A 12395-nucleotide genomic window follows, 5' to 3' on the forward strand; every position below is an offset into this window, starting at 1 on the left:
CGCATAAGGAGCAGGAAAAAGCATTTGGTGTGAATGGCTTCCCTTTGGAAAAGATAAGATCTGGTATAATAGCAGTGGTTAATGTGATTTCTGAGGGGAGAGTAGCTTGAGATGCGGATGCAAAAGATAGATCAAACTAAAAGCTTTTAATGCCTAGGGCATTGTTAACTGAACAGTTTGGAAATTATTTTTAAAAAGCAGCATGGTGTCCAAATTAATTTTTTTACCATGAATATGTTTAAGGATATCTACATTAATTAGGGGGGAAGCATGCTTTCTGATATGGAACGTGGGTAGCGCTGTGGGTTAAACCACAAAGCCTAGGACTTGCCGATCAGAAGGTCGGTGGTTCGAATCCCTGCGACGGGGTGAGCTCCCGTTGGTCGGTCCCTGCTCCTGCCAACCTAGCATTTCGAAAGCAAGTCAAAGTGCAAGTAGATAAATAGGTACCGCTCCGGTGGAAAGGTAAACAGCGTTTCTGTGCGCTGCTCTGGTTCGCCAGAAGCAGCTGAGTCATGCTGGCCACATGACCCGGAAGCTGTACGCCGGCTCCCTCGGCCTATAGAGCGAGATGAGCGCACAACCCCAGAGTCGGTCACGACTGGACCTAATGGTCAGGGGACCTTTTACCTTTTATACTTTCTGATACAGTCACACCTTGGTTGTTGAACGCCTGTACACGTACGTTTTGGCTCCCGAACGCCGCAAACCCGGAAGTAAGTGTTCCGGTTTGCGAACTTGTTTGGAAGCCGAACATCCAACTCAAGTTCCACGGCTTCTGATTGAGTGCAGGAATCGGAAGCCGTGCCTTGGTTTTCAAACTTTTTTGGAAGTCCAACAGACTTCCGGAATGGAATCCGTTCGAGAACCAAGGTATGGCTGTGTATGCAGCCTGTCCATGAAAAAGGTGAGACCATTTGAAGTGTGAAACATTTTGCTGTTGCAGGTTACTTGTAATCATATTTCACAAGAAGGGTTCCACCTTGTTGTGAAGAATTGCTTTCTTGGATCAGGCCAGTTGGTATATACTAGTACTGGGTCACTTAGTAGATTTTATTTTAAGGAGGCTGCTGAAGAGACCAGAGATCATCTTGGCTGTCTCTTAGTGCAGACCCAGGATCATCGAGTCTGAGCTTCCACTGCTGCCGCCCACCATTAAACTGCCATGCAGCAGATACGTTCTGTGCTTATGGTAATATTTTATTCTCTTGTTAATTATGCTGTTTTAAATGTGCATTTTATATTTGACTTCCTTTAGTAATGTTTTCTTTTGAAATCACACACACATACACATACAGAGAGAGCGAGACACTGGAACCTCTGTTGTCGCAGGTAATCTGTTCCAGAAGTCTGTTCGACTTCCAGAAACATTCGACAACTGAGGCGCAATTGCCGGTCGTCTTCCGACTTCTGAGGCGCATTTGAAAATGAAAGCATTCACTTCCGGGTTGTCGGTTGTCTGAATTGTTCGGCTTCCAAAGCGTTCGACAACTGAGGTTCCACTGTAGTTAACTTTGCTGCATTGAATGTGCATTCTGTAGTTGACTTCCTTTGTACAGTGGTACCTCGGGTTACATACGCTTCAGGTTACACATGCTTCAGGTTACAGACTCCGTTAACCCAGAAATAATTGCTTCAGGTTAAGAACTTTGCTTCAGGATGAGAACAGAAATTGTGCTCCGGTGGCACGGCAGCAGCAGGAGGCCCCAATAACTAAAGTGGTGCTTCAGGTTAAGAACAGTTTCAGGTTAAGTACAGACCTCTGGAACAAATTAAGTACTTAACCCGAGGTACCACTGTAATGCTTTATTTTGAAACCTTGTAATGTTTTATTTTGAAATTCTTAAGATAATATTTTACTTTCCTGTCAAGTATGTTACTTTGAATATATACTTTATATTTGACTTTCTTCAGTAATGTTTTATTCTGGATTGTTTTATTTGATGGCTGAATGTATTATAAACCACTTTAGATTTTTTTCTTAAAAATATAAAGTGCTGTAGAAATGAAATTAGTACTAATAATTACTATAGTAAGCTGCTTTCCTGCTGAATTCATTGAGAGCAAGGAACCAGAGCATTACTAACCCTAGCATCTCTTACAAATGAAGCGGAATCTTTTATATCACAGAAGTATTTAAAGTGCTTTCAACAGGAAAACGCTCCATTAAATTACTTTTTTTTTATTAAATTACTTTTTGTTAAAAAAATCACATATTGTTTGAAGATGTTTAATTGCTACTTAGTGCACATAACTAGAAATTATGATAATATAATTTGGGAGCGCAACATATCCACTAGCCATGCATATAGCATGTACTCTCTTTATGCAGGGAAAATGCAAATCAGTTGCTACCCTCAAGGTTAGCCTGCATTTTCCCAGGTGGTCCTCTCCTCCTTTGCGTCTAACAAAACTGTACTGTTGAAACTTAATGAAGATAAAAACTAGGCTAAGTGCAGATTGCTAATGAAATGTATTTTTAATCATGATCAACAAGTCATTCTGAAATGGCCAGGTGCTCAAATTGGAGTATAACAAGGGGTGCCAATATGGTGTCCTTCAGTTCTTGCATATTACCATATTGGCCTGAATATAAGCCGCACCTTTAACATTCAAGGGGGGGGGAGAGGGAAAAAGACAATACCCGAATATAAGCTGCTCCCCTAAAATTCTGCAGGCACTCACACCTGTTCCGTTTTACCGTATGTCTGTTTCAGCAGCGATACCGCAAAAGCCCATGTTTGTAAGGTCGCGAATTTAAGCCGCACTTAAACTTTTCACAGTCGGAATTTGGGGGAAGTGCGGCTTATATGTATGGTACAGCTTATCATCTTGGACCATTGGCCATGTGAACTAGGGATGATGGACGTTTGTTTACACAGGATCTGCAGGACATCCCCTTGGCTTTCCCTTGAATACATGGTAGCCCTTTTCCGGGTTTAGATTAAATATGTCTGCATAGCTGCTTTCATTATTTTCTTGTTTTATTAAAAAGCCACCACAGGGGAGGGGCTGAGCAGAATTGGGACCTGGAAGGGACACGTTTGCTCCTGTTGTGGTCCCTATTGGAATTGGGACACCCTCAGTTCCGACTGTTTGCCCATGGGATCTTTCCTTCTGTCGTGACTAGCAAGGGTGGGAGGGAGATGGTTTGATTCTATTTCAGAGAGTGGTGGAAGTACCAAATTACGGATGGGCACGTACACTAGTGGCCAAAATTGTGGGGAAAGTTGCATTTCTAAAGTTTGATGGCTCATAACATCAATCTTTTTTAAAAACAATATCATACAATTATATATCATTAGACCGATAATTTAATGCAGAATACAATGCTACAAGGGACGCGGGTGGCGCTGAGGGTTAAACCACAGAGCCTAGGACTTGCTGATCAGAAGGTCGGCGGTTTGAATCCCTGCGATGGGGTGAGCTCCCGTTGCTCGGTCCCTGCTCCTGCCAACCTAGCAATTTGAAAGCACATGAAAGTGCAAGTAGATAAATAGGTACTGTTCTGGCGGGAAGGTAAACGGCATTTCTGTGCGCTCTGGTTCGCCAGAAGTGGCTTAGTCATGCTGGCCACATGACCCGGAAGCTGTACACTGGCTCCCTTGGCCAATAAAGTGAGATGAGCGCCACAACCCCAGAGTCGGCCACAACTGGACCTAAAGGTCAGGGGTACCTTTACCTTTACAATGCTACAAACCATGTTGAATGATCTTTGTTCTATCAAAAGTTATCGGCAAATAACCTATATTGTATCTAACAAGACATGGAGAGTTGACTGGTCACCTAGAAAGTGATGTAATAGCCCTGACTTGAATCCAATAGAAAATCTGTGGAGCCGATTAAATAAACTTGTCAGTCAGAAGCAACCAAGGAATAAAGCACGTTTGATAGAAGCAATCATGCAATTTTGGTTTCACATCAACACCTGGTGAACTTAAAATCCTTGGGTTCACTCCCTGGGATGCTGTTGTAGGACATTAATTGTGGCAAAAGGTTTCTACGCTACTAACAGAAAGGGTGAGAAGTTATGAAAATACCCCTTATCATGGTTTTCTGTGTATAATTTCTGGTTATTTGGCTATAATGTTTGATAGAATAATGGTAATTCAGCACAGTTTGTTGCAATATATTCTGCATTAAATTGTTTTTCTAATGATATATATAATCTGTGGTATTCTAAAAAAGAATGATGTTATGATCCACCAAACCTCAGAAACACAACTTTTTGTAAAGGTTCCCACAGTTTTGACCACTTAGTGTCTGTTGTAGCCTTGGCTTTGTCGCAGTCCCCATCCTCGCTATTTTAATGAAAGAAACAGAAAAGCTATGCAGCATCAAACTATGTGATAAATGTCATTTCTTGGTCCTCAGTGTATATATTTGACAGGAAGATTAACTTCAGTAATATTCTAATTGTTGAGTTCTTTGGTCATGCAAGACAAAGGCTAGGCATATCCATCCAATTTCTTGTATAACCTACGGCTCCCTTAGACTGGAGGAATGTTCAGGTAGTCAGAGTGATTTTTGTATGACACAACTGAGTGAGGAGAGAGAACAATTTCCATTTTTTAATAAATGAAAGTTGGGATTCTGTCAGAGTCTTGCCATTGCTGGCGTTGGTTGGGGGAGTACGGGAATAGGTTTCTCTCTGTTTCAGAAACAGACACACTTTAAAGCTGTAAAAGCAACGCATTTTGTTAATGTTTGTCTCCAACAAAACTTGTTTCACAATCCGTGTATTAACATACTGAAATATTCATACTTAAATTTGCTTATGCTTTAATTGTAAATATTAATAATGAATCATGGGCACGCAACTGAGAGCTAGCAAACTGTAGCTCATAGTTATTTAGTACAAAATGCTTCTTTGTATACCTAACAGTAAATGAATTTAGGGATTGTAACATTTCAGGATGGAGAAAAGGGAAGGTATTGACCAAGGCTGGAACTAAATCAGCCCATTGGTTAGCTTATGTTTTGAAACTTTGGCATACGTTTCTCTGCTGAGCTGAATGGACCGAAGGCATTTTGTAGGGGGGAAAGCAGATGATGAGCTTCTTACCTCCCCCCGTCCCGTCCCCCAAGATCTCCTCCCCACTCCCGCCCCCCATTCCCCCCCCAGCCGCGTATTTTTGATAGGAAATACATGCCTAGAACTGGATGGATGTGGAAGATTCTGAGGAAAAGCAATAAAGACAAACATCACTGCCACCCGTCTGCCACTTCCTCCCGCAGATCGCTACTCCTGATGCTATACTGCATGATTTGTCTGCAAAATCTGTAGTTCCTAACTAAAGTTGCAATCCTAAATGCACTTACTGTTGAATTCAGTGGGAACTCTTTCTGAGTAAACATGCTTTTTGGACCACCAATCAGTAGCCACTGAGTTGATTAAGTGTGTGACGCTGTTGTTGTTGTTGTTAATGCCCATTTTAATTTACTTATACAGGTTATTTTAGTATCTGCCAATAAGCTTACACGATACATAGAGCCATGCCAGCTGACAGAAGATTTTGGAGGGAGTCTTACCTACGATCATATGGACTGGCTGAACAAGAGGCTGGTTAGTTGCTTGGCAATTTTTTGTCTGTTCTTTTTCAGTACACTTTCTATGGGAAAGTGGTGGTTGGAAATATTAATAGCTGTGTTAGGTGTGTCCAAGCGGCATCAAAATGCTGGGGCAAAAAATGAGTCACCTGATATCACTGTGATCCAGTTCCCCACTCCTAGTATACCTCAATTTCAGTCTTCAGGCTTGATTTTGGGATGGCAATTGCTTTGATTGCCCTAGTTGAATTGCCCTGGGAACTGGATAGGAGGAACTCTGTCGGTTCAGCAGTTTTCAATACCATCAGCTACAGTATCTTTCTGGATTGCCTGGAAAATAGGAGAATTATTTTATTATGGTTCTGGTCCATCTAGAGGAGTTACTTTCTGAAGGTGCCTGTGTTCAATAAGCCCCATTGTACCTGTTTCCGGGAAGGTGTGACCAAACTACAGCCACTAATGTTTTGTTTAAATCAGTATTGGACTCGTGTACAAAGAGAGAACTGCCTTTGAAGGGTCTTTGGGAGTTAACAATCCAGAAAGTAGCAGCAACAGTTCTTTGAGAGCGCAAGATATCCATTTTACAACATGTTCTATGTTGTTTGTATGTGCCTTTCTAACTCACTTGTTATTAAGCTGCTAGGCCTTAGAGATGATTTCCCAGTGTCAGGGTTGGAGCACTCAGACAGGCAATCCGTCTTCAAGCACGAGACTGTAAAAATCAATTGCAGTAATGGTAACTCTAAATATTTTACATAGGCATTTGAAAAGTTTACAAAAGAATCTACATCTTTACTGGATGAGCTTGCCTTAATCAACAGTGGAAATGATAAAGGAAACCAACAGGAGAAGGACAGGTAATTATTTTTCTTGTTTCTGTTAACAGTTTATTAGTAATTAAATCCTTTGACTATAAACTATAGCTCACGGAAGGGACATAGGTGCTTTCAAAAGCAACATTGGAATGGGAATAGTTTGTGTAAAAGATCCCTGATGTTTCTGGCTAGGATACTGAACTTTTTTAAAATACAAAAACAAAACACCTCTGTCATACAGAAATCCAAAACACAGCATCCTAACTTACCTTTCATGTGCAGTGCCGGTCTGGAATTGTGGCTATTTATCTCTGGCTTAAAGCTAGCCAGAAAGTAGGGTTGCTTATGTCTATGCTGCCAGGAAAGTGCTTCAGTGCAGCTGTTGCCTTCTCTGCATTTGTGTTCTATGTTTTGCTCTTTCTGGTGTCCCCAAATTTGAATTTCTGTTTGTATCTACAGGTAGTATTTATCACTCCCCAGGAACCATTTGTCACTCCCCAGGAATGTATAGTTGTAGTTTCTAGTTCCTGTTATCTTCCTAGGTCTCCTTAAAATGCAGTATTTCGGTCTCTGCCAGGTTGTGAGGTGTGTGGCAATGACCCTTGCTTTTTCCATGGAGACTACTGGGGTTCCATTTGTGCAAAATATTATTTATTTCTCCTTGCATAATTGAACACACACACCCCAGCACACCTGCTGCATCTGTTTTGGGAGTCCCCCTGACCCTCCGGGGTGGTGTAGCAGGAGGAGATGTGGAGAATCTCCTTGAATTAAGCACTAATCCTTGTGCTAATGTAGAAAATGTAGTTGAGTACTGCTATCAGTTGGGTGTGTCTTACTAGTTTTTTGTTTTCAAGATTGAGAATGCCTGGGCTATTTTTATTTTGTATGAAAAGTAACTGAAAAGAAAAATAGCCTACGGTGTCAACTATGCCAACATTTCTGAAATTTCGATCCCTCTTTGTCTCTTTTTCTTTTTTGACATGACCAAATATGGTTTTGACAAAGAAAATGAAAATGTGAAATTTAATTAGAATGTTTTATAGAAGTCAAGAAGCTATATACTTGTGTTCAATGCTTGAAACTTCAGTTATCAACGTTAAGTAAGTAACAGCCATTTGCCTTTCTATTTCAAGGTCTATAGACTTGAATTTCCTTCCATCTGTTGATCCTGAAACTGTTCTGCAGACAGGTATACCCACTATGGCATCGTTTTTCTTTACTGGATTTTGTGAATTGTTGTGGATAGGGGTAGTATATAATGCTAAAGCTTTGTTCTTGGTGTGTTAGACTTGTTCTTGGTGGAGGAGTGTTAACGAAACAGAATAATAAGTGTTATGAATATCTTCCTTATCTACTTAAAAGTACATTTCCCTCCCTCCCTCTGCTGTTCTGCTCTTCCATTTCTGGGAACCGCAGCTGTAGAGAAATATTCCGCTCTCCTTTTCTGTTGGAATTACTAATCAAGCTCTGAGAACGCCAAGAAGACAATTAACAATTTAAGTTATTTTATAAATAATCAAGTGGGAAGCATAATGGGGAGCATGTACTTCGACATATGCTTACTTAAATTTTTTATTATGGAAAATAAAATGTAGACTTTGGGCCTACATTAGTTTCCAGTGCAATAATTTTTTTGCTCATCCATTCCTTAGGATCTGGGTACCATTCCTCAAGGAAGTACAGTTGTTTATTTAGGGATTGTTTCATTTTTGCAGCAAAAGTTAAGCTTATCTGAAATTGGAGTCAGTGGGAACATAAAACGTTAGCTCTTTATTGTTGTAACTGGTGTTCAGTATCATTTTTTTAAAAATTCAGATAATCTATATCCCTTGCTTTTACATTGATGGCTTACAAGTTTAAGAAAAGTAAGGAATAAAAATAATTGTCGTTGTAACTTGGACTGCTATCTGAAATGCAGCTGTGTGAGTGCCCAGGCACCCACTGGATAATGTCTTTGACATCACTGATCAGTGTATCTTCTACCCGGTGTCTCCATAACTCTCCATATTACACCCTTGCTAAGCATCTCTCCAGTGCAAGGGTTACCTGCAAATTTGTGAACCGTTCCATATTTTCACATACAGAAGATTTTTTTTATCATGCTGTTACTGTCACCCCCGAGGGAAAGTTGCATAGGATGTGAAAGTGATTTATGATAACCCATAATACGAACAACCCCCCCTTTCACTTTTAGCCTACCACAAGCCACCTTCCTTTTATCTCACGTCTTTTACACCCTAGCTCCTTTTTTTAACCTGACTATGCCACATCTGAGGCACCATTTGAATGCTCAGTTTTCATTCTTCAACCATTCAAGGTCACGAGCTGTTATCTGAATTGCAACAACGCCGCTTTAATGGTTCGGACGGAGGGGTTTCGTGGTCTCCCATGGATGACGAACTGCTTGCTCAGCCCCAGGTTATGAAGCTGCTAGACTCGCTCAGAGAACAATATACACGGTACCAAGAAGTATGCAGGCAACGGAGCAAGCGCTCTCAGCTAGAGGAGATTCAACAGAAGGTAATGCAGGTAGGTGCCCCAAGCTCCACTTGGCTTATATCATTTATTGTTAACTGGGCATCCAATTGGCTCGGTCTAGCAGACTATCTTACTCTTCTGCATCTTCTTCTTACTTCATATGTATGAATACAGCCAGATTATAAGTATCAGTAGAGTTTCCCCAACCTCACTTAAAAACTGGCTGCTCAATACATTCCATTAAATAAGCGGCAATCTAGCAGTCTATTAAATAAGCGGCAGTCTAGCAGGGACTCGGGTGGCGCTGTGGGTTAAACCACAGAGCCTAGGACTTGCCGATCAGAAGGTTGGCGGTTCGAATCCCGGCGACGGGGTGAGCTCCTGTTGCTCGGTCCCTGCTCCTGCCAACATAGAAGTTTGAAAGCAAGTCAAAGTGCAAGTAGATAAATAGGTACCGCTCCGGCGTGAAGGTATACGGCGTTTCCGTGCGCTGCTCTGGTTCGCCAGAAGCGGCTTAGTCATGCTGGCTACATGACCCGGAAGCTTTACGCCAGCTCCCTCGGCCAGTAAAGCGAGATGAGCGTCGCAACCCCAGAGTCGGTCACGACTGGACCTAATGGTCAGGGGCCCCTTTACCTTTACCTAGCAGAATGCACTGAGGAATGCACTGAGAATGCTACTAGATGTGGTCAGTAGCTTGGAATAAAGGCTTTTAGCTATCCGTTGTGTGTGTGTGTGTGTGTGTGTGTGTGTGTGTGCGCGCGCGCGCTTATACTGCCCATCAGTTTCTTTATTGAGACAGTGTCCCTCACGACACGAGACCTACAGCCTTGTCGCTATTGGTCTTCCCCACTTCCAGGTGTGACTTTGTTCTGTCATGTGATGAAGCAGGTTACGTATAGCTTAGCATTTGGGCTGGTTTTGAAGCTTTCTTACATTGTTGGGATATTACAGATCAGTCTTAATTGCACCCACTTAACTTGTGGTGTTGTCAAAGCAGTTAATAATGCCTATCTGTTTCTGGTAGATTTTGGGTTCAACTACCAATAAAATTGAATGGAAGCAACTACAAGCTAGCAAAGCAAAGGTCGTTGGGTGGCTCTTGCTTCTTCTTTTAAAAAGTGATTTAATATAAACAAGATAATTAGTCTATCTAGTGATTAATAGATAAATAGGGTTAGCATATCCATTGATCAAAATCCAAAAGAACAGTTGTCATACAAGGCTCTTCCTGACTAGAATGAGTAAAAACCCGTGTAATGAATTGTATGCTAGAAGGTCATGAAGGGCTGGGCTGGTGCTTTGGAAATTGGTATGTAATTGATGCTTTCAACACTTCTTCAGACAATGTCTCTGTCGAGATAATAAAGGAAATGAAATCAATTCATTTATTTCCCCAGGCCTATTATTTGAAATTGAATGTGTTTATATTTTAGATGCTATGCACATGAACCTTCACCCTTTTAAATACTGGAGAGGCAGGAAATCAAAATATTCCACTTCACAGTATTCTAGAATAATCATTTATTTCACTTTTAAATCTCTTTTAAAGTGTTTTTTTTAAAAAACAGTCAGGCATGGATATTACATAGGTATAAAAGAAACAAAATATTATTTCTGTGGTAACTTGAGCATTCGAGTCATCTGAGCAAATATGGGCTGATTGGAATGAGGTTTATAACCTAGTTTGGCAAACTGCCATCATTAATGCATTTAAATAGACTTGTTTACTGGGGCATCAACCTCAATTTGCATCATTCTGATTAGAAATTGTCATCCATTTGCTCTGCCTGTGTTACTGAAGCTGCATGGTAAATGAATTGAACTTTTGCAGGCAAAGAAATTGAGCATTCATCTGTGTTTTTATTTAGAAGATATCTGCAGAAGATATCTAAATGGGGAGCCAGAAGGAAGACCTTTTTTTTTTGGAAAAAAAATATTCTAAAGATCTTTGGGCAGAAGTGATCAAAAATCATATTGTTAAGCTAGCTGCCCAGGTATATCAGAAGTATATGTCTTCTTGGTGATAAAAAGAAGAAACTGAACTAAAAGAAATAGAAACAGGACGATGCCAAGAGATGATTTGCAGTATCATTTGATAATTACTGCAGTAGGAGTTTTCTTTCTTGCTGTTTAGTAACTGTAAAATAGATAATCACTAGCTTAGACTAACTATCCACATACAGGTGTATGGTTGAGGTGTCCTCACATATATTTTTGTGGTGCAAGCAACAAAAATGCTAGTGGTTGCCTTATTATTTTTACTATTACTATTATTTGTACCCTGCCCATCTGATTTGGTTGCCCCAGCCACTGAGAAGCTTCCAACATAATATACAGAAACAACACAACAGAACATCACACATTAAAAGCATCTCAGTACAGGGCTGCCTTCAGATGTCTTCTACAGGTTATATAGTTATTCATCTCCTTGACATCTGATGGGAGGGCGTTCCACAGGCAGGCGCCACTGCCAAGAAGGCCTTCTGCCTGGTTCCCTGTAACTTCACTTCTCACAATGAGGGAACTGCCAGAAGGTCCTCTGAGATAGACCTCTGGCTTGTATGGCAGTTTTTTGACACTTCCCCCCACCCCCGCTTTCTTATTAGTAGTTTCTCCCTAGTTCTGATTGTAAAACGTGTGGAAGTTTCAAAAGTACACAGTGCAGGATGCTGCTGTAGAAGTTGGCGAAGGTGAAAAGAATCAAAAGGTTTAGGCCGTATGTTCCTACCAGTAGTGGTGGGGCAGTGGCGCTTACCTAACTTTTGATTGGTTGCTGCTCCTTACCTGAAGGTAGGTGGGCAGGGGTGAGGTCGTCATGGTGCAAACACACCCGCAGGAACACCAGATTGAATCTGCCTGTGCATTTGGGAAGTCTCAGCTGAGAACCGCCACCCCACTACACTGACAGCTGCCAGTGCCAATCCTCACAAATGCGCGGAACAGCCCTTGTCATCCATTTTCCTTTCCATATTCAGGAGATACAGCCTGCATGTTATTAGTGTCCTAGTGTGTTTCCTCTTGAACACCTTTATCTCTTGTGTGTCCATTGGTTGGAAGCTGATAGTTCTCATTTTCTGTTGCCATACATGTAGGTTAGGCCAGAAGGATCATTATGATGGCTTATGTAGTGCAAGGTAGGAGCCATCGCTCTGAAACCAATTCTGACAAATATTTATCCAGCCCCATCTGTTCTGTTTTGACACCTGCCATTTAAGGCCTCTGTTAAGCAACCTGCAAATAGCCTGTAATAAAAGAGCAGCAAATAGTGTAGCAGATACTGATATTTATCCCTAAACACACAGTCAGGTGGTGTAGTTCTGCAAGTTAGAACAATTTAGATTTCAGCAGGGGAACTAAAGAATCCACACACACCCTGGTTTTCTTAAAGAAGCCAGCTTTTCATCTTACCTACTAATACAGATATGAATTGACAAAACAGTGAATGAGCCAGATATCTTCATGCTCTGTTTCTAATGTGAGACGACATATTATTAAGGTTCACAAAGAAGACATTCTTCCCCCGAAAAAGCATTGGGAAATGTTTGA

General features: G+C 41.1%; 1 protein-coding gene across 3 annotated transcripts in view; it reads left to right on the top strand.

Moving 5' to 3' along the window:
• Positions 1-12395, top strand: part of SESTD1 (SEC14 and spectrin domain containing 1) — a 50127-nt gene that overhangs the window by 21870 nt on the left and 15862 nt on the right. For 2 of the 3 annotated variants that reach the window (XM_053409690.1, XM_053409697.1), the window contains exons 6-9: positions 5453-5566; positions 6310-6407; positions 7502-7557; positions 8686-8897. In XM_053409690.1, the coding sequence (XP_053265665.1) occupies positions 5453-5566; positions 6310-6407; positions 7502-7557; positions 8686-8897 (480 nt within the window). The remainder of the gene's footprint in view (positions 1-5452; positions 5567-6309; positions 6408-7501; positions 7558-8685; positions 8898-12395) is intronic. The other variant, XM_053409680.1, reaches the window with a different exon arrangement.

Source organism: Podarcis raffonei, chromosome 1 (assembly GCF_027172205.1).
Source record: "Podarcis raffonei isolate rPodRaf1 chromosome 1, rPodRaf1.pri, whole genome shotgun sequence".
Taxonomy (NCBI): domain Eukaryota; kingdom Metazoa; phylum Chordata; class Lepidosauria; order Squamata; family Lacertidae; genus Podarcis; species Podarcis raffonei.